The 23219-nt window shown below is 41.2% G+C and overlaps 3 protein-coding genes across 3 annotated transcripts; 1 reads left to right on the forward strand and 2 right to left on the reverse strand.

Annotated features, from left to right (window-relative positions):
* Window positions 1-6889: 6889 nt before the first annotated feature.
* LOC112841835 (uncharacterized) lies at window positions 6890-9878 on the forward strand. The gene is made up of 2 exons (XM_025897053.1): window positions 6890-6928; window positions 7056-9878. Exon 2 carries the CDS (start codon window positions 7229-7231, stop codon window positions 9449-9451), a length of 2223 nt encoding a protein of 740 aa, XP_025752838.1. The 5' UTR covers window positions 6890-6928; window positions 7056-7228; the 3' UTR covers window positions 9452-9878.
* Window positions 9879-11204: 1326 nt separating this feature from the next.
* Window positions 11205-13952, reverse strand: LOC109204617 (nuclear factor 7, brain-like). The gene is given in 2 exon segments (XM_019366042.2): window positions 11205-12903; window positions 12905-13952. Coding segments are annotated over 2 exon segments (1419 nt in total). The 5' UTR covers window positions 13438-13952; the 3' UTR covers window positions 11205-12017.
* A 6999-nt stretch (window positions 13953-20951) lies between these two features.
* Window positions 20952-22743, reverse strand: LOC106098175 (tripartite motif-containing protein 35-like). Its single transcript, XM_019366040.2, has one exon. The coding sequence runs from the start codon at window positions 22389-22391 to the stop codon at window positions 20952-20954; it is 1440 nt and encodes a 479-aa protein (XP_019221585.1). The 5' UTR covers window positions 22392-22743.
* Between the last annotated feature and the right edge of the window lie 476 nt (window positions 22744-23219).

Genomic DNA, 23219 nt, shown 5'->3' on the forward strand with positions numbered 1-23219 from the left:
AGCATGAGGCAAAAACTTCTGTTGACCGCAGCTTGACCGCAGCTTGAATTATTTTCATGTATTTTGACTGTACCTTGATGGTTTATTTATACATATGCACTAAGTTATGCCATAGGCCAATGTTGTAATTTGGCATAGTAATTGATGCAGTTCTTTGTGAGTTGCAGTTATTTGTTTGTGCAGTCTCTGCATTTAATAGTTGATCCCATGTGCTGAATGTATAGTGGACAGTTGCATGTGGAATAAAGGGAGCAAATGGTACAGAAGTGTATTTTATGTGTTTACTGTTGCGCGCCATCTGTGTCCTCATGTTTAGCCTGCCGTGGCCGTTGGTTGGAGGAGCCGCAATACTTTATTTATTCCAGAAGTTGTGACATTACTGTGTTTCAGCAGCCAATGAAACAAAAAAATACAAAAAGTGAAGTGTTCAATCAATACCTAATATGACACAATAAGGAGCTTACATCTAAACTGAGTACAGGGATTGTGGTGTGAGGTGTAGTTTTTCTGTATCTTTGTGTCACTGAAGCTGAAACAGTTGTTGAAGGAAGTGTTTATCTGCAGGTCCAGTAAAAGGTGCAGAGGATGGTCTGGGAAGTTCACCACAGCAGCAGTCATTAGGATGGAGGAATCCAATCAGGTTGTTGACTCAAACTAGATTCAAACAGCAATGATGAATTCTCTCATCAAGGCACCTGCACCACTCCCTGTGCAAAAAATTCTGAACTTATAATTACTTAAAAAAAAAAAAAGAAGATAAATACAGTTAAAGGAAGTGAAAATGTGGGAGAAACATTAACCCATAAAGAAAAGGCAGAGGGTTTGGATTAAACATGAAACAAGATACAGCTGGGCAAAAGTTTAGTAGAGAGGAATTGGTTTTCCTCAAAGTTTAGTTCAGTAGTGCTGAGCTAATGCTACACTGTGAACAATGCATCGACAAAATATGTGTGAGAAACCACAGTATCAATATTAGGTTGCACAGTAGATGCACAGAGTCACATATAAGGCCAATGACAATATTTTAGGTGGGTCGAGTATCCAAAAATTATACTCAAGAGTAGCATTACTTTACAATATTGTTACTCAAGTAAAAGTGAAAAGTAGTCGTCCAAAAAATTACTGAAGTAAGAGTAAAGTAGTTGGTGAACAGACTAATCAAGTACTGAGTAATTGGTTGTAATGTCTGATTTATTTTTCACCTTAAAAAAATGCTATCATACAAACAAAAATAAATAAATGAATATACAAATTTTAGTATTTTCAAATAGAATATGTAAAAACATTAACAAAATAAGGCAGAAGAATTCGAATTTCCAGATTTCAGTTTTTCACAACATAAAGCTTTTTAACCAATAACTACAATAAATAATATAAATATATGAACAGTGCAAAACATTTCCAGTGACAAGATGTGTTGTATACATTATATTCACTTTTACTCCAAATGGCACAGCAGCCTCAGAAAAAAAACGTTAGAACGAGGCAACTTCAACATATGTACATACAAGGTAGCTCACTTTACCATAAGTTGTATGGGTGTGCATCAATTTCTGCATATTTATCAACAATGCACTATTTCTTCACTCTATTTCACACAGGAAGGTCATGGTTGAGCTTCAGGAGCAGTTTGCTCTCAAGGTTCTTGCTGTGAAGCTGTAACTGTTCAGCAGTGAACAGGAGTCTCACACAGTCTTTCACAAGCTCCAGATGCAGGAAGAGCTGTATAGATTTTGATTGACAGCTTCTTGATGTGAGGAAAGCAATAGATCAGGGGTTGGCAACCCTGGGCACTCGTGCCACAGCTGGCACTCATGGCACGACACGCAATGAATTAATCTGAAAACGTCCATTAAAAATAAATATCTACGGCCAGGCCAGCGATGCACATCGCAAATTAGCTCGAGTAGACATATTAGTTGTGCCGCTTCTTAATGACAGTATCTTAGCTAACAACCCCAGCTACCAGATTCAACTTGTAATTGGCTAAAAATCACTTCGCCTACTGGTGAGAGACGTTACCAGCTGGCAGTTTTTCAAGCAATGTTGAAATGTCCACACTCCAACACTTGCTTCAGGTGCTGCCCACTCAGCGCAGCATCAGCACCACGAAAATACACGGATACATCCGAAGACTCAAGACAGAAATCACTATGCGTTTTCAGGACTTTCAGGTGTATGGACCAATGTTTTCTTTTCTGATCAAGTCAGAAAGCTTTAATGAGCAGCTGGATGTGTCTCTCTTTAACTGGCTGGACACAGAAGACATCGAAATGCAGCTGATTGAACTAAAAAGCTCGACTACCTGACAAGTTTAATTGTCTTAATGTGGTGTCGCGAATGAGAGATAACCGGAGACGGTTACTAAAGTAGTGACAACGCCACCTGGGGGAGGGCGCTACAACCCCAGGAAAGATTTCTCTAGCCAATGAGGGGATTGCATTGGCTACCAAAGCCCACAGACTCGTTATTTAAAGGCAGAGGTGAGACAAAGGAAGTTTATAATTCCAAAGTTTATTAAGAGAAACTACTAAAACATAACTATAAGATTAAGGCACCTAGGGTAGCAGGGTTGAGAGAGTAAAATAATAGATTAAAACACTTTATTACCAAACAATGGTTAAAACAACATACTCCCTGCCACAATGCTACCCTAAAACAAGCACAATATATTAAAAAGAAGCAACTAAACAAAATGGTGGAGACCGGCCACTTGAGGAGGCAACCTACAGGGAGGAGTGCCCAAGGGTGCCACCAATTACTCACCCGTGTGATTTCACAGCAAACCTCACTCACACTAAACTCTAAATGGTGCAATCTGCCTATGCCCGGTGTGTACACTCGCATGCATCGGGGAGGGGATTCCACCTCACGTGCCTAGCCTCTGAACAAGCGGCCGCACCTCCACTAAAGCAATAAAAGAAAAGATAAAACGTTAAACAATCAATAAAAGATCTACATAAAACCAACACATCCCAAATCACTATACGTTATAAAAGTAGTGCATAACAAACAAAACGGCATCTGACAAGACAGCAGCAGTCTAATGCACACCTGCAACAAGAGAGGGAAACAGTAGTCAGAGTCCACCCTACTATGCCACAGTATGATAAATACAAAGATCACACTTACCACTCTAAGGGGCAATTTTAAGTAGCTTTTCTTAAGAGATATGCAGTGTTCGACTGCCTAATGCTTGCAGCCACCTTGGATTGCCACAACTGCCAAATGCCTTCTCTCAATAGTGAAGCGCAGCTGTTTCTTATAGCCAGGTAATTGCCGGCTGGAAGGTGTGGATGTCAGTGGTGCGTTTAGGGACATCATGTAACATCCTAACCCCAGAATCTACTTCACTACAATCTACCCCCGAGATTTGAATCGTCGTCCCGACGATTGACACTCACTGCCAAGGTCTAAACAGGGTAACTGTAGTAGGCACAGGTGCCTGTGAGTTCACGGCCTCTATTGCTCTACTTCCTGCTGCCTGAGGCAAATGGTGCGGATTTGGGTGCGTCCCAGCATTACCACGATTAGTCCTGCGTAAAGGGGCTATATCGTTATGAACACCAGCCATAACTGGCAGCTGGTCAGGGCAGGCCGACCCCGTGGAGGACGTTGAGGGTTCTAGCTCATCTGACCTACGAGGGCTAGGAGTCTCTGGTCTTTGTTGGCAACTGCTTGGGGCTGGAGTAGGTTCCGAGACCAATAAAACCCACTCGCCATCTTGCATCGGTTCTTCTACAGGGGTAGTAGTATACACGGACCCATTTTGGTCAGGGGCCTTAAGCACTTTATACACCACTGAACTCGAAGCACCCTTAATTTTATCACGACCTCTGAGCCCAGCTTTCTTCAGATAAACCAGCTGACCTTCTCGCAGGGGAGCATCCTTAGCTTGCTGGTCGTGGCGCGTCTTACGCCCCTCAGCTACAGGGATTTGCTTCGGTTGGGTTGGTGCATCTTGAGCCAACTGGCATCGCTCACACTCCTGGCACCACCGTTGAAAGTCTCTATACATCCCTACCCAGTAGCACCATTGAGAAACCACATCTACTTTGCTCCGAACACCCTGATGACCATGCTCCTGGCACACATGTTGCAAAACTTGACCCTGAAGGGACTTGGGCAGCAATACCTGCAGTGTCTCTCCTCTCCTTGGATGACAGACCTTCCGATATAACACCCCATTCCGCCCCACTAGTCTACTCCATTGCCTGGCCAACCCGAGGGCCAGCCTTGAAGTGCGACCACGCTCCTTAGCGTCAGGGCCCCGCCTCCGCCTCCAAAAGGGCAGAAACTCCCGGATCACGGGGTCAGTCTCCTGCAACATACGAAGGTCAGACAATGCGTACCCAGAGAGGGGTGAAGTGATGGTTTTGACAGCGGGGGTTACTGGTTTCCCACCAGTAACCTGCGGCAACGGGTCAGGTAGTACAAACTCTGAGCCTAGGATGCCCCCACCTGAATCTCGGCTCAATGGTTCAGGGGGTGGAAGTTTTCCTGCATGGAAGAACAAACGACATTACTCAAACTGGCTTGCATTGCTGTACCAGCTGACTGCACAGGCATGACTGTGGGCTCACCAGGGCACTCCCTGGCAAAATGCCCAACCTTCTGGCACCGTCTGCAAATGACAGCCTTATTACGTGAGGCAGGATATGGTGTGGAAGCACTATTCAAAGCAGCAAGACTCTTTGCGAGCTGATTCAACTGCTCTTGCTGACTTTTAAGAATCTCTTTTAACTCCCGTATTTCAGAGGCATAGGGTGCAATACCTGCCGGACTACCTCTAAAAGGGACCTCCTGGACAGTGTGTTGGAAGCCTAGCGCCGGGGGAACCGAGTAACTTCTATCCCGCCCGCCCCCTGGCATACCTCCACGCTCCCATAATATAGCCTCATGATGAACATCCATCAAGGTGGCAGTAGGGTGGCTGCGGACATACTGTTTTAATTCTCTGCGTAAGAAACAATCAAGCACATTTTCAACAAATTGGTCTCTAAGCAACACATCTTTGTTCAGCAGAACATGAGGGGACTGTTTCGCAACTCTGTCCATGAGGCACATAAGAGCATGCGAAAACTCTTGCAATGTTTCTCCCTCCTGCTGTCGTCTTGAAAAGAACTCTTCCTGCAGAGAAACATATGACTTAGTACATCCATACAGTTCCTGTAAAATAGTCAAAATCTTTTCGGGATCGTCTTTCTCCTCTGGAAGCCGATATTTAATTTCTTCTCTGGGCTCGCCTTCTAGATGATCATAGATGAAAAGGGCTTGGTCGGCTGGTGAAAGATGTCGTACCCTCAAACAGGCCTGCACCTCTTCCACCCATTCGGCAATACCTATACCAGTCTTACCGTTGAACCATGGGCACTTCCTCTCCCGAGGAATATAAATCAGTCTCTCAGTCGCGGGAGCTGAAACAGCAGAATGCCCATTGGTGGATGAACCTGTAGCAGCAGCACTGGTGCCAGGTTGCTCCGATCCTCGCTCTTGCCGCATCCGCCGATTTTCTGCTTGCAGCTGAGCTACCAAGTCTCGTAGCTGTGTGAGCTCTTCCTCCATAATGAACCAGAGTATTTAAATATCACTTTATAAAAAACCAGAAGTCCGTCCCGACGCTGCCACTGCTGCTGTCTTGCCGCTGCACTACAATAACCAAACAAACCAAATAGATTTAACCCCCCAAAAACAAAAACAACATGCAACAGATCTCTGCCTGAAAATATCCTGTCGACACAACGCCAGATTGTGGTGTCGCGAATGAGAGATAACCGGAGACGGTTACTAAAGTAGTGACAACGCCACCTGGGGGAGGGCGCTACAACCCCAGGAAAGATTTCTCTAGCCAATGAGGGGATTGCATTGGCTACCAAAGCCCACAGACTCGTTATTTAAAGGCAGAGGTGAGACAAAGGAAGTTTATAATTCCAAAGTTTATTAAGAGAAACTACTAAAACATAACTATAAGATTAAGGCACCTGGGGTAGCAGGGTTGAGAGAGTAAAATAATAGATTAAAACACTTTATTACCAAACAATGGTTAAAACAACATACTCCCTGCCACAATGCTACCCTAAAACAAGCACAATATATTAAAAAGAAGCAACTAAACAAAATGGTGGAGACCGGCCACTTGAGGAGGCAACCTACAGGGAGGAGTGCCCAAGGGTGCCACCAATTACTCACCCGTGTGATTTCACAGCAAACCTCACTCACACTAAACTCTAAATGGTGCAATCTGCCTATGCCCGGTGTGTACACTCGCATGCATCGGGGAGGGGATTCCACCTCACGTGCCTAGCCTCTGAACAAGCGGCCGCACCTCCACTAAAGCAATAAAAGAAAAGATAAAACTTTAAACAATCAATAAAAGATCTACATAAAACCAACACATCCCAAATCACTATACATTATAAAAGTAGTGCATAACAAACAAAACGGCATCTGACAAGACAGCAGCAATCTAATGCACACCTGCAACAAGAGAGGGAAACAGTAGTCAGAGTCCACCCTACTATGCCACAGTATGATAAATACAAAGATCACACTTACCACTCTAAGGGGCAATTTTAAGTAGCTTTTCTTAAGAGATATGCAGTGTTCGACTGCCTAATGCTTGCAGCCACCTTGGATTGCCACAACTGCCAAATGCCTTCTCTCAGTAGTGAAGCGCAGCTGTTTCTTATAGCCAGGTAATTGCCGGCTGGAAGGTGTGGATGTCAGTGGTGCGTTTAGGGACATCATGTAACATCCTAACCCCAGAATCTACTTCACTACATTAAGAACATTGCATTATTGCTAGACACTCAGGAACCCGTGTCTCTGAGTGGGAGACCAGAGATCACAGACCAGAGCAGTGTCTCCTTTACTCCTTTACGGTCCCCGCAGACCACGGAGAAGGAGAGGAAGAAGAGCAGGTATCCAGGTGAAGCTTAGGCTTTTCTGGCGGCGGGGTCTGACTGGAAAGCGATGTCGAGCGTGCTTTGTTACCTATGCTCAGAATAGCTCCGTGGAGGGGAATTTGTTTTCCACGTCCCTGCTTGGATATGCAGGGCCCGGCTCGCCGAGACCGTGCTGCCTCAGAAGGGTTCATCCAGACTCTCCTGCTGACTGGCTTTTCATCCCCTCGGTGAGTGGAATCTACGAGCGTGAAGGCTCGAACCCCGAGTATTTACGTCCATTAACTCGAGCCCCTGCTAAAAATGATGCTTCTACCCCGCTGAACATGGCACTTTTTAATGCCCGATCATTGACTAATAAATCGTTTGTTCTTAACGATTTTATATCTTCCAAAAAACTGGACTTCCTATTTCTGACCGAGACCTGGCAGCGGGACTTGGACTATTCGTCTCTCATTGAACTGTGCCCGAACGGCTATTCCGTCATCGGCCAGCCTCGGGGATCTGGTCGTGGAGGAGGTCTCGCGGTGGCATTTCGGGGCCGTTTCAACTGCCGCTCAGTGAAAGTTGGACACTTTCTTTCGTTTGAATTACAGCTGATCAAAATCGAAAGTAAGGATCCTTTTTATTGTGCTGTGGTGTATCGTCCACCCGGCCCAAATAGCTTGTTTTTATCGGAATTTAGCGACTTGTCCTCTTTTCATTTTACCCAGCATGTGTCAGGCCCCACACATAACAAAGGACACACACTGGACCTTGTTTTTACTTTGGGTTTGAATATTGATTCTATTTGTTCTGAGGACATTTTTATCTCTGATCATCACTGTATTCTTTTTAACATGTCTTTTCATGAGCCGTTGTCTCCTGTTCACCGGACAATTATCTCGCGCATCATAAATTCCTCCACAGCGGAGAATTTCTCAGATGCTTTTAATTTAACTTTATCCCCGCAAAACGGAGTTGATTTCTTAACAGATCTATTTAATAACCATTGTTTTTCGATTTTAGATGAAATCTGTCCGGTTAAAATGAGACCAGTTTCTGTTTCCAAATCCTTACCCTGGCTAAATGACAACATCCGCTCCATAAAACGTGACTGTCGTAAAGCTGAGCGCTTATGGAGGAAAACTCATTTAAATGTTCATCTCCTTTACTTAAAGGATCTTTTAGCCTCTTTTAACAATGCAATTAGAGATGTGAGGGCTGCTTATTTTTCTCATCTGGTTGCAAAGAGCAAAGGTAATCCTAAAGTGTTATTTGACACTATTACTGATATTATTACTCCTGCTCCATCTGCTGCCATTATTTCTTCTAATGAAGATTGTGAAACATTTCTTTCTTTCTTTCTGGAAAAAATTGGTAATGTAAGGAAAAAATTGTCCCCATCAGCATCTGCATTGTCAGTTCCTACGCCAGCTCGGCCTGTCATTTTAGAAAGCTTTTTACCCGTCTCACTGTCAGAGCTGGAAAAAATAGTTAATGCAACAAAAGCATCATCATGTTCACTCGACATTATACCTGCATCGTTATTCAAAAATGTCTTTCACTCTATTGGTCCCTGTGTGCTCACCATAGTTAACACCTCACTGGGGTCTGGTAAAGTCCCTGCTTATTTTAAAACTGCTGTTATACACCCCCTGTTAAAAAAGCCTATGCTGGACCCATCTCTCACTAGCAATTACAGACCAATCTCAAAAATACCGTTAATTGCTAAGATATTAGAGAAGGTTGTGGCTAAGCAGCTTACAGCAGTTTTAGACAAACATAATCTCTTTGACAAATTTCAGTCTGGCTTTCGTAGAGCTCATTCTACTGAAACAGCCCTTCTTAGAGTTTCCAGTGACATTCTGATGCAAAACGATGCGGGAAAGTGTTCTGTACTCCTAATGTTGGACCTCACGTCAGCCTTTGACACCGGTGACCATTACATGTTGCTTGAAAGGCTGAAATACTGGGTTGGTGTATCTGGGTCTGCCTTAGAGTGGTTCTCCTCGTATCTCTATGAACGATACTTTTCTGTGGCGGTCTCTAAGTTCAGGTCATCTTCCACGTCCCTGTCCTATGGTGTGCCACAAGGTTCTGTGCTGGGGCCTTTATTGTTTTTAATTTATTTACTTCCTCTCCAGCATGTTTTGAGCCCTTTTGAGGACATTCGCTACCACTGCTACGCAGACGACATCCAGCTATATATGTCTTTTAAACCAGAAGATGTTTCTAAGCTGCAGATTCTAAATGTGTGCTTAGAAACCATCAAAGGTTGGATGGCTGACAACTTCCTCCAACTTAATGAAGAAAAGACTGAAGTCCTTGTATGTGCTCCAGACAGACATGTACCTAACATAATGAATGCTCTTGGTCCTCTTTCAACATTTGTGAAATCGTCTATCAGGAACCTAGGAGTAACCTTTGATTCTGCTCTTACCCTGGATGTTCACGTCAAATCTCTGGTTCGGTCCTGCTTCTATCATTTAAGAAACATTTCTAAATTGAGCCCCATAGTATCTCATACTGAACTGGAGATTGTTATTCATGCATTCATTTCATCATGATTGGACTACTGTAATTCACTGTTTACATGTCTAAACAAAAACTCCCTGGAGCGCCTGCAGATTGTCCAAAATGCTGCAGCAAGGCTTCTGACAAGAACATCTAAGTACTCTCATGTGACACCGTTGCTTATACAGCTGCACTGGCTCCCCGTTGAATTCAGAGTCCATTTTAAGATACTGGTTCTGACATTTAAAGCTCTTCAAGGACAAGCACCAGCCTATATCATTGAACTTTTACAGCCCTATGTCCCTAGTAGGTCCCTGAGGTCTTGTGATCAGGGCCTACTTGTTATTCAGCATACTAGGCTGAAAACCAAGGGTGATAGAGCTTTTGCCACTGTGGCCGCCAGACTGTGGAACTGTCTTCCTCAGAACTTAAGATCTGCAGACTCATTGATTACTTTTAAAAAACAGCTAAAAACACATCTTTTTAGAATTGCATTTTGCTAACTTTGGACTGCTTCTGTTTTATACCTTGTGAAGCACTTTGTGATCTTTTATCTAGAAATGTGCTATATAAATAAAATTTTACTTACTTACTTACTTACTTACACGCGCTGTGACAGTTTCACGCTCTGGCGGGCAGCTCCGTGCTCTCGGATAGAAATCCTGCTCACGCGAGTAAATTGACTTTTAACAGCCCAAACGAGGACGGGGTCCTAATGTGAGTTACACTGTGGCAGCGACAGAAATGCTGTTTTAAACTGTATTTGTTTACAATTTGAAAAATAAAGTTTGCTGAATTCATTGTGAACAGTTATTGTTTGCGTGCAGCGGTGGAAATACAGACAACTGTCACTGGATTATTTAATGCTGAAGAAATCTTTAAACCAGAGGATTCTAGTTGTGAAGCCTCTGCACTACAGAGAGCAGAGAAATTTTAACCAGTAGAGTTTTGGCCAGATTCTTTCCCCGCAGGAGAGCTTTGTGGGTGTTGGTCGAGGCCTGTACTGCCCTCTCTCCCCCTCTGAATGTGTGGTGGTTGCAGATGACACACAAGACTAAAACTTACAGACACTACAGCGACCACATCTGCAGAATTGGTTTGATTGGATCATAAAAAGACAATTTGCTTTATCGCAGCAGGATTCTGGATTTGAGCTGATCAGACTGACACTGACCTGAGGTGAAAGTGTGATTAGACATTTTATTTGTTTATTTAAAATATTTACAGGTGAACTTGGCTCAGTCTTAGTGTTCTGTTTATCTGTTAAGTGAAGTCATTTCTAACATTTAATGATTTACATTTAAAAATGGGATAAGTGTAAATGTTTGCAGTGTAAACATTTTTACTAGAGAAGAAAATATGAACTTTGTCTCCATCTTGTGCGTAAATATAAAATACAAATAAAACACCACTATTATAAAGCTGCACCTTCATCTGAAATCTCTGCAGCTTTGTTCATACAAACTATTTTCTGAGTTTGTAAACATACAGATTAGCTGTGAGAATGTAAAGTTTATCAATGATTACATTTGATTTCTGTCTGGGGTTAAATGTGAACGTTGGTCTGAAAAAAAGATTAAAATGTAGCTGCTTAAAATAAATTCTTGATTTTATAAAATCTGCTGATTGTTTGAATAAAACAGCTTCAGCACAACAAGAATATTTACAAACTAATAGAAGCAAATAATCTTTTATTCTAAGGAGTCAGTTAAATGTAACCACAACAATCAAAGTGAGTTTCCATGTTAAATGAATCTGAACTAATGACTGTGTCTGAAAAGCTGATTTACTGTCAAACACAACAACAACAGAATCACTGAATTTATTTATTTCACTTCACAGAAACATTTTGTGATCTCAATAATCAAAGAGAGCAGTTAAAGAATAAGATTGAAGCACAAATCAAAGGTGATTCATTGAAACACTGAGACTGAGAGTGAAGTTTGAAAATCAAATTAAAACCTAATTATGAAACATGAGAAGATCCAGAAATCTTTCAAACTGTGAGAGATGTCAGCTGCTGATTAAGGTTAAAAACAACACAAGAAATAACGTTTTTAATTAAATCAATCAAGTGTAGTTACACTGATGAGACAGCGTCAGAACTTAGAAGTCATTTCTTTGAATTTGGGAAACTTTAAAGAAGACGTGTTACTTTCAAATGTTATTTAACTGAAAACAAGATGCTGATAATCAGGAAAATAAAATCTTGTAGTTGTAAAGTTGACTCTTGCTGATGTTTAATCATTAATCCTTCTTTTAAGAAGTGTCACAGTTTGCTGTTCACACTCAACAACTTTGAAAAGCAAAGAAATCATCATCATTCAGATTTTAAAATGATCAAAAATATTTACATGAACAACATGAGAAATATTCTGAAAATATTAATTTAAAAGAAACAAGAAAAAAATGTAAAAGTTTCTTACAGAAACTCCAGTGGGTCACAAGATTTTCACATGAAAAAGTTGCTTTGGTTTCATTGAATTGCTAATAGTTCCACTAGATCAACAAAATGAAATAAAACCTGATAATGAAGTTAGACAGTGTGATTAATAATTTCCCTAAAATTAACCTGCTGCTGTACTGAAAAAACAGTTAAAATAAAGAATCACTTTACAATCAAATCTCAGTCTGACAGATTTTGATATCAGAGGTTTTGGCGTCTCCTGCATTTACAACACTGAAATATGGGAAGAGTTTCTCAGTGAAAGTGTCTCTGTGAGTGTAGATGTGAGTCATGTCTTCAGGGTCATAGAAGGACACCTCCCCCCTGTCATAGTCCAGCTGGACTCTGATCCTCTGGAGACTCTTCTTCACTGTCACAGTCTGACCAACAACATCAGTGTATTTTCCACTGTGCTGCTTTAAACACCAGATTCCATTTTTTGGTGAAGCAAAACGCTTTCCCTTCGTCTCAACTGACTCTTTACTTAAACCCACAAGCCACTCAGGATGGTCTCCCACCTCCACCTCCCAGCTGTGTTTCCCTGAGCTGAAACCCTCAGAGCCAAAAACAATGGGATAATTTGTGTTTCTCTCTGGATTATCAGGAAGATGTTGCTTTGTGTCTCGACATCTCACACTGGTCAGATCATCAGACAGATAGAGCCAGTGGTTTGCAGTGTTTGGGTCCAGAATGACAGGACTGAAGTGGACCTTCTCCTTCATCTTCTCCCACACTCTGAAGGACAGGTTGCCCAGGTGTTTGGCCACATCTATCAGTGCTCCTGAGACCAGCTGTGGATCTGACATTGAGCTCTGGGCTCTGGCTCTGCTCTGAGTGTCTTTATAACTGCTGAGGAATGGCACGCTGTGTTTCTGCAGCTCTTCTTCAACAGCAGAGATGCTGTCTGACAGAGAGGAGATCTGCTCCTCAATCATCTTCATCTCTCTGCTGATAGTCCTCCCCTTCTGCTCCTCTTCCTCCCTCAGAGCTGCCAGTCTGGACTCCTCTTCCTCTTTCAGGAACTGCTGGAGCTTGTTGAACTCTGCTCTGATCTGCCTCTGTGGACAACAGCTGCTTCTTCATGTGTTCACTCATTTCATTGTATGTTTGCTCCACTTGTTTGTATTTGTTCCTCTTGTCCTGCAGAGACTTTAAGTCAGATTTCAGCTGCTCCTTCAGGTCACTGACTGCTTCTTCTACAGGAACCACTTTGTGACTCTGGTGGAGAGAAAACTCACACACGGTACACACAGCTCTCTGCTCGTCCACACAAAACAGTTTAGGCACTTCCTCATGTTTACTGCACACCACTGTCAGTTTCTTCTCCCCTCTTTCTGTCTCAGATGATCCAGTTTTGTTTCTTCCAGCAAACAAATCAGCAAGTTCATTCAGTGTAAAGTTCACAATAGGAAAATCCTTTGAAGATTTTCTCTTACAAATGGGACAGTTTTTGTTTTTAGCTTGTTCCCAGAATTTCTGCAGGCAGCTTGAACAGAAGCTGTGGTTGCAGCTCAGAGACACAGGATCTCTGAAAGTCTCTGAACACACATGGCAGCTCAGGAATTTTTCGACAAGTGCAAGTTTGTCAGCCATTTGATCTTGAAGTATTTTTAACTCACCAAATTAGTGTCTCTTGAACTCTCTGATTAAAATCCTCCAAACGTGTGTTTTGCAGCAGAGATACGACTCCCTGTAATGGCGTCTCAGCTCAGTTCAGCAGTGTCAGAACTTATTTTGGGTCACAGTCACGTGTTGAGCTGAAAGACGAACATATTATTTGTGTCCACCAGAGGACGCTGTTAGTGTTGCTGCCAAGGTCATAAATTTGGATTCAACATTGTGATTGCCGACCTGCCAGACCCCTGCTCTCATTCCCTCCCCTAAAAAAAGATAACAGTTTTGATTAAAATGCAGCTGAAAAATATAAAATCAAAGGTTTATTTATACAAATAAAATGTTAAGGAAAATATCCTTTTTATCAACTGAATGTATACCAGTCAAGTACATTTAATTTCACCAGATTCCATTAAAGTGACTATAATCTTACTGTAAACTCACTACATCCTGTAAGTAGTTAGAACTCACGGACACAGGATCTCTGAGTGAACAAATTACAGTTCAGGAAAGTTTCTACACTCAACAAATGTACTAATGTCTTTACACCTTGTACCTTACAGTCCTTCTAGAAAGTTCTTTTAAAGAGCTCACCTGTTGTTATGGTGTTTTAGTTAATCACCAAACACACTACTATCTGCTTTTACTACGAAGAAGGTGATAAGGGTGTGGTCTGAGGAATACAGTGAGAGCCTGAGAGACTGTTTTGAATGCACAGATTGGCTGGAACTCTGCAAGCCTCACGGCGAGGACATTGACGAGCGTTTACATCTCTGAGGACCTCACCTGGACACTGAACACCACACAGCTGGTCAAGAAGGCTCAGCAGCGGCTGTATTTCCTGGGGAGGTTGAGGAAATTTGGTATGTCAGCCAAGATCCTCAGCAGCTTCTACAGCTGCATCACTGCATGGTATGGCAGCACTACTGCCATGGACCGCAAACACCTGCAGAGAGTGATACCCACACCCACACCCACACACATAACTTGCCCCTGCGGGCTGTTTTATCCTTCAAGCTCGGGTCCTCTACCAGAGGCCTGGGAGCTTGAGGGTCCTGCGCAGTATCTTAGCTGTTCCCAGGACTGCGCTCTTCTGGACAGAGATCTCCGATGTTGTTCAAGGGATCTGCTGGAGCCACTCGCCTAGCTTGGGAGTCACCGCACCTAGTGCTCTGATTACCACGGGGACCACCATCACCTTCACCCTCCATATCCTCTCAAGCTCTTCTCTGAGCCCTTGGTATTTCTCCAGCTTCTCGTGTTCCTTTTTTCTGATGTTGCTGTCATTCGGAACCGCTACATCGATCACTACGGCCGTCTTCTTCTGTTTGTCTACAGCACACATGCGTGCGTGTGCGTGTGTGTGTGTATATATATTAGGGAAAAGTAAAAAAAACTATCCAGGTCGGAAAAAGGAGACAGAGGCGAAATGGTTAAAGAGTTTCATTAAAGCTTCTATTAATAACTTAGCTAAAAGAGACGGACAAGGCACTATCACCATTAACAGAAACAAACCAAAACACAGGCATCAGTCAGTAAACTGAAAAGTAAAGAAGAGTTTAGTCACCAAACACAGAGCAGGAGTAAACACTCACTAGCTGCACCCGCCAAAACACACACAGCTCTTCGCCCCCAGAGCTCACTTTCCTCTGGCCTTAAATACCTTTAAGTGCTGATGGAAGTCAGCTGTACAAGAGAAAAAGGTGGCACCTAATGGCAGGACATTTGGTAGGACACGCCCACACAGTCAACTTCAGGAGGAGGCCCTGCTAGGGCCGTAACAATCTTGTTTTTTTCATTGTCCGGCTTGTTACACTGCCCTGGTGGTGATAACACACCCGCTCCCACCAGTTGGTCCCAGTCATTGTAGCCTGAAATTAGCAATAACATACTTGGTTGATTTTGCAGTGGTGTGTATTCAGTCAATTCACTATGTATTTCCCCGAGAAAAGCATCTGTCTACACTTCGCTGATTACTTCTCTAAAATCTACCATTATCTTTCCTGTCTCTATGCCTGGAACAAGTATTGCATCACTTTGCAGTGGTCCTGAAGCATCATCAGCAACACACCAACCCCAGCTGATATGCATCGATGATCTAAAAGAGAGCAACCAAGAAGTAGATCATTGTTCCTCTGAATGACGGCCTGATGTGTGCTGTGCACAAGCTTTTCAAGATTTACTGGGTATGTAACTTGTCCTATCCAGCACCACTTGATGATGATGATGAGAATGATAAATGTACTCCTGAACCTAGTATAGTTGTATTATTATTTCAGCATAGACTTGAAAAGGATTTGCTGAGACTGGATTGTCCTCCATCAGCAACAGAGGAAGCATTAAGGCAGGTGTTGTGGACAGGCCAAGCAGGACAAAATATAATGGAAAGGAAAACAGTGGGGTGACATAGAAAATCATCTCTGCAGATCCTCTATCCTCTGCATAAATCAAATTGATACTCCCTATCCAATGTTGTTATTGTAGGGTCTTTACCTCCCAATATGTGAGTTGGAAACTATATAAACAAAATGAATTGAACTGAATTTAATTTTTTTAACTGGGATGTTATTTCAGTTTTTTAGGGATAGATCCTACATGAGAAATCTTGCTTGATGAAGGCTACAAACGAGATTGCTGTGGCAGAAATCGCTACTTTTATTTGTCTCCACCAGATGGCGCTCCTAGGCTGTTATTCAGATACTCCTGTTTTCTGCCTGGGCAGTTGCCCTCAATACAAAAACCAAATAAAAGGAAAAACAGAACATTTTGACCTCTCATGCTTTACTTTATCTTAATACAGCTTAAAAACGACACACAAAAGTGCAGATTGTGATATCTTACTTATTGAGAAACACTTCAATTAGCTGATCATCACCAAACCAGTTTTACAAGATTTGTTTTTCAGCTGCAACAGGAAACATTTTCTGCGAGCATGTCAGCAGGATTGTGTCTGTGACTAAAGACGACTCAGTTAACAAACATGCAAAAAGATTCAAAATAATTGTTCTGTAAAAACTTTGCTGAGATTTTTTCTCCACTACTCCATCAAAGCAAACTGTTTTCTTTAAAATGTAGTTGATTAGAGCGGAGGTTAAATATAAATGGAAATTTAAAAATGATTTTAATCTGGGTTTCTTCAAATCAATTCTGCATTTCATTAAATCTGGTTATGATTGTGTAACCCAGGCTACAAATATTATAATACAATAGAAAAATAGAAAAATGCCATCTTATTAAAAGTCATCATCATTAAAATTAATGTTGTAAATAATTCATAAATTCTGAATTTATAAATTCAGATTAAAGTGATTTGTGGAAATGCTCCTTTAACGTTACCCTTCCCATTTCCTCCACAAGAGCAAGTTAGCTTCTGATAAACAAAACGGCGACACCGGAGAGCAGAGACATGAATGTGAAGCCTCAGAGATATTATCGCGTTTACTTGGAAAATACTTTTTCAAGTAAACGCTATTCTTACCCTAAAACAAAACTGGTGACTGTTGAAGTTTTGAGAAAACCAAGAGATTTTTGGCCAGATTTTTTTTTTTCCCTGCAGTGAGCTTTCCGGGTGTCGGACGAGGCCAGTACTGCCCACTCCTGTATGAATGTGTGGTGGTTGCAGATGACACACAAGACTCAAACTTACAGACACTACAGCGACCACATCAGCAGCATCGGTTTGATTTGATCCTAAAGAGAAAATTTGCTTTATCGCAGCAGGATTCTGGATTTGAACTGATCAGACTGACACTGACCTGAAAGTGTGATTATTCAGACTTTAATAATATTGATTATTATGTTATTTTCTTGTTTTGAGCTGGACTGGATTTCTCTACAGGAACTCTGCATTAAAGGGTCAACAGACCAAAAAGGGTTTTGATAACATTTGATTGCTTATGCAAAAGGTTTTTTGTTATAACGTGATAATTATGTATATTGTAATAATGTGATATTAAGTTGTCCAAACATGAAAAGTATATTGGTTACAATAAACTTTTCACATTATAACGTGATATAACTCTATTTTTCTTTTACTGGGTGGCAGCTCTACAAATCCGTACCAATCAGTCAAGTGTAGTTACACTGATATCTGACTGAAATGTAGATGCTGCTGAAATAAACATGATATAATTTGATCTGTTTAAATATTTTCAACCTGCTGATGTTATAAAGTTTCAGAACTTAGAAGTCATTTCTTTGAATTTGGAAAACATTAAAATAGAAGTGTTACTATAGAATGTTATTTAACTGAAAACAAGGTGCTGATAATCAGGAAAATTTAGATGTTTTTGTTGTAAAGTTATCTCTTGCTGATCTGACACAAGTTTAATCATTACGCCTTTTAAGAAGTGTCACAGTTTACTGTTCACACTCAACAACTTTGAAAAGCAAAGAAATCATCATTCAGATTTTGACATGATCAGATATTTACATAAGAAACATGAGTAATATTCAGAAAATATCAATTTAAAAGAAACAAGGATACAAAAAACTGCCACACAGTTAAAATAAAGAATTACTTTGCAATCAAATCTTAGTCTGACAGATTTTGATGTCAGAGGTTTTGGCTTCTCCTGCCTTTCCTATACCGAAATATGGGAAGAGTTTCTCAGTGAAAGTGTCTCTGTGAGTGTAGATGTGAATCATGTCTTCAGGGTCATAGAAGGACACCTCCCCCCGTCATAGTCCAGCTGGACTCTGATCCTCAAAATATTCTTCTTCACTGTCACAGTCTGACCACCAACATCAGTGTATTTTCCACTGCTGTGTTTTAAACACCAATTTCCATATTTTGGTGAAGCAAAATGCTCTCCCTTTCTCTCAACTGTCTCTTTAACCAAACCCAGATTCCAGGTTGGACGGTCTCCCACCTCGACCTCCCAGCTGTGTTTCCCTGAACTGAAACCTACAGAGCCAAAAACACTAGCACTATAATTATTTCTCTCTGGATTGTCGGGAAGAGGGGATTGAGGGACTATTCATACAAGTCCGAGTTGATAATGGCACATATAGATATATAGGTTGCTTTTTGGGTGGAAGATGAAATTGTGGACATGGGAAACTCACCATGGTCAGCTGCTGTGGTGTAAGATAACGAAGCTGAATATATGACCAACTGGAAATATTTGAGCAGTCTCTCTGGCATAGAATCCAAACCCTTGCAAACTATAAAACTCCATTGATAGGTCTGTGAGAATGACATTGCATTGCTTAACAGGATTTCTTTGGCCACTTTGATACACAATGGAACACACCTATACGGAATATATAGATACAGAAGTTGCTGTGACTCCTCTGACTGGTATCAGCTGAGAGCAAAGACAGCACAAGCTCAGGTTTTGGTGCTGCTGCTCCAGATCAGGACATGTTGTAATGAACATTGTGCCATAATAAAAGACATAAAACTATTTCACATGTTGTAAGATTCACAGTTCAGTGCAGTGTAACTACAAGGTTGATTATTTAAGAATATTATTATGGTGCAATAGTATTTCCAGTGTGTGTATGCCGTGCTATGAGATCAGGATTCTAGCTGCTCAACTCTAGGTCCTGGTTGGTCATTGTTGTATTTTACAAATGTTATCAATTGGTGAAAGGTCTGGACCACAGACAGGATAGCTCATCAAATTCAAAAGGAGCTATTATTTTTCTTAGAATTGTGCATTTTCTCACTTTAAACATTGGCGTGTTTTATGTTCATTTGTAAAATTTTTGTTTATGATATTTGCAAGTCACTGCATTCTTTTTTTAAATGCACATTTCACACAATGCCCCAAGTTTTTTTTTTTTTTTTTTTTTTAAATTGGGGTTGTTACCTATAAAGTATGGCATGATCCAGGGGTCGGCAACCTTTCTGATGATGAGTGCCATCTAAAATTTCCTCAGAAGTCAATGTGCCATATGATTGCATTAGCAATAAATTTAATAACGCTCTATATTAACAGTTAAACACTATATAGAACAACTTCATGGAATTATACTTGTTCGCAGATGTTGGCAGCTCTCAGCAAATAGTTATCAGCTATTTTGAAACAAAAAAAAAGACACTTTTTATCCATAACAGCAAATGAACTGTGCAACAGAAAATACAAATGCTATTTATGGTCTCCTCACAACAATGATAAGAAAAATAAAATGGGCCAATATGGCATGTTTGCTAATACAGAGATACACATGTTAACGTGATCTCTGGTCTCCCACTTGGAGACACACGTCTCCGAGATTTTCTCTCCGAGATTTTCTGACTTTTTTCCCCCTGATTTGCATATTAAGACTGATGCTACTGAAATCAGGAGCGAATGCATCTTCAAAGGCCTTTGCGTGTATCTGAATGAAAAGGTAGAGAAAATGGTGGACAAATACCTGGTACGTTAATTTACCCGTATCTTCACTAAGGAGATGCCCAAAGTTTCAGTTAATGGGGTTTTCTTGTACATTCCAGTAGCTTAAAATGAGTAAAAATAGGGCTTTTACAACTATTTTCTCTCAGATAATTTATGCAACACTATTTCATTGTCTGGATGCAACACCTTTACTTTCAAAATATGCTTTATTAAATTGCCTTTTTAAAATGGTATGTGATGAGCATGAGTGAAAAATCATTCTTACTTTTTGTTTTTTTCCAGGATGTTGATAAAAGCACCACCTGTGCCATAGCAGAGATGCTCTTTTGAATCAGTGTCATTTGACCAGAAGGTACATAGCCAGCAACAATCCTCAGGATGTGTTGATTATTCTAGTGTAAGTAGAAGTGATAGGTGAGTTGGGTAATTCAGTTTTTGCAGTGGTACTGGTGCTTGGTCTTGTCTGTGCACTAAACCTGAGCTACCCTCAGGAACTCAAGTACATATTTGAGGATTTGCAGAAAACTGTCATGGAATTGGATGCACACAAGAAAGTAAAGGTTCTCAAAACACTGCTTTTGCATGAGAAGTGGCATGATTGCAAAAGCTAAACCATGAAATTGGACAGTGAATCTGAAATCATTCACAAAGATGGGATAAAATGAAAAAAATATACAAATTAAGTTAAATAAAAGTAATGAAATTTGTATGAAGTTTTGTAACCATGGCAAATATAGCAGACAGATAGGCAAAAGCTACTTAATTGAGGTGGACCAACAAAAATAAATTAAATTGGCCATAGCAGGAATAAATGAGCTGAATCATCAGTAATTTATTAAGTTCGTTTGACCCAAGTAAAATATGTTGGAATAAAAGAATTGCATAATGTTAAAATAAAATTGTGGAAATTCTTACCATGATTTTTCTTATGTTCATTAAAAATGTTTTTAAATGTAAAATGTGCTGACTAGAAGTGGTAGAGTTTCCAAATGACACAAGGTTTTGCTCTCAGCTTAAAGTATAGAGCTGTTGTTGTGTTTTCAACACCAAAGATGTCTCATTCTGTGCTTCATACATTTACATTATACAAAAAGAAAAGCCATACATGCTAAAAACTTAATCTTTCAGCCTAAAGACACACACATAGTGTTAAACAGAAGAATCCCTTTCCAATGAAATCTTACTCCGACAGATTTTGATATCAGAGGTTTTCCCATCTCCAGCCTTTCCAATGCTGAAAAATGGGAGGAGTTTCTCAGTGAAAGTGTCTCTGTGAGTGTAGATGTGAGTCATGTCTTCAGGGTCATAGAAGGACACCTCCCCCCTGTCATAGTCCAGCTGGACTCTGATCCTCTGGAGACTCTTCTTCACCGCCACATGCTCACAAAGACCATTGCCGTATGATCCACTGCGATGGGTTAAACACCAGATTCCATAGTCTCCTGAAGCAAAACGCTCTTTCTTTCTCTCGACTGACTCTTTAGCTAAACCTACAAGCCAATCAGGATGGTCTCCCACCTCCACCTCCCAGCTGTGTTTCCCTGAGCTGAAGCCCTGAGAGCCAAAAACAATTGTATAATTAGTGTTTCTCTCTGGATTATCAGGAAGCTGCTGTTTTGTGTCTCCACATTTCATACTGGTCAGATCATCAGACAGATAGAGACAGTGGTTTGCAGTGTTTGGGTCCAGAATGACAGGACTGAAGTGGACCTTCTCCTTCATCTTCTCCCACACTCTGAAGGACAGGTTGCCCAGGTGTTTGGCCACATCTATCAGTGCTCCTGAGACCAGCTGTGGATCTGACACTGAGCTCTGGGCTCTGGCTCTGCTCTGAGTGTCTTTATAACTGCTGAGGAATGGCACCCTGTGTTTCTGCAGCTCTTCTTCAACAGCAGAGATGCTGTCTGACAGAGAGGAGATCTGCTCTTCAATCATCTTCATCTCTCTGCTGATAGTCCTCCCCTTCTGCTCCTCTTCCTCCCTCAGAGCTGCCAGTCTGGACTCCTCTTCCTCTTTCAGGAACTGCTGGAGCTTGTTGAACTCTGCTCTGATCTGCCTCTCTGTGGACAACAGCTGCGTCTTGGAGTGTTGAATCACTTCATTGTATGTTTTCTCCACTTGTTTGTATTTGTTCCTCTTGTCCTGCAGAGACTTTAAGTCAGATTTCAGCTGCTCCTTCAGGTCACTGACTGCAACTCCTACAGGAACCACTTTGTGACTCTGGTGGTGAGGAAAATCACACACAGTACACACAGCTCTGTCTTCATCCACACAGAACAGTTTAGGCTCTTCTTGGTGTTTACTGCACACCACTATTAATTTCTCTTCTCCCTTTACTGTCTCTGATGATTCGACTTTCTGCCTGTCAGCAAAAGAGTCAGCAAGTTCTTTCAGAGCAATGTTCACATCTGGACAGTCCTTTGAAGATTTTCTTTTACAAATGGGACAGTTTTTGTTTTTAGCTTGTTCCCAGAATTGTTGCAGGCAGCTTGAACAGAAGCTGTGGCTGCAGCTCAGAGACACAGGATCTCTGAAAGTCTCTGAACACACATGGCAGCTCAGGAAATTTTCGAGAAGTTTTTCAGCCATTTGATCTTCTTTCTTACTCACCAAATTATTCCCTCTGGAACTGTCCGATTAAAATCCTCCAAATGCCTGTCACCTTCTAATGGCGTCTTATCTCCGGTCCACAGTGCAGAAATTTACTTTCATTTTCATTCACCATGGTCATAGGCTAATTCTTACCGGCATACAAATCCCACAGATGGTGCTGCAAGGACGTCATTTAGATACGTCCATTACTTGTGCTCAGTAGAAAACCAAAGCAATGGAACATGCTCAGCTCTTGTGTATCGTTTCAAATAAAGAATATACAAAAATGACACGAAAGTAAGATCTGTTTTGTTTCTATCTGCTGAGGAGCATTTCAACAGGCTGAGTGGCACAAAACCAGTTTTACAAGTTTTGTTTCTAAGGCGCTGTAAGAAAAACATTCTGCCTAACTGCTTTTTTCCCAACTGTGATTCAGTGAATCTAAATGCACAAAAAAGCTAAAACAGACGCTTGTTCATGTTTTTTTTCTTGTTTTTTTTTTTTACTTTTTTCACACATTGGATATACACACATAAACACAACTTTTCCTAGCAACTCGTATAACGTTTATCTAAAAAACAATAACTGAAACAGTTGAAAAACATTTTTAGCAAGAAAGAAACCTTTAAAAGTGTGACACAAAAGTAGGAGCTTGATTAACATCTGCAGAGGTAAAAACAAAACTGCATAACAAAAGTAAAAGAGTAATAAAAGCTCCTTCATATGCGTGAAGTGTAGGCCACCTTCGCGTGCGTACTAAAACCACCTGGTAGCCTACAGCTGGTCGCCAGAAATCTTGTGTTGTTCTGATTAATTTACAGAGCC

Source organism: Oreochromis niloticus, linkage group LG12 (assembly GCF_001858045.2).
Source record: "Oreochromis niloticus isolate F11D_XX linkage group LG12, O_niloticus_UMD_NMBU, whole genome shotgun sequence".
Taxonomy (NCBI): Eukaryota; Metazoa; Chordata; class Actinopteri; order Cichliformes; family Cichlidae; genus Oreochromis; species Oreochromis niloticus.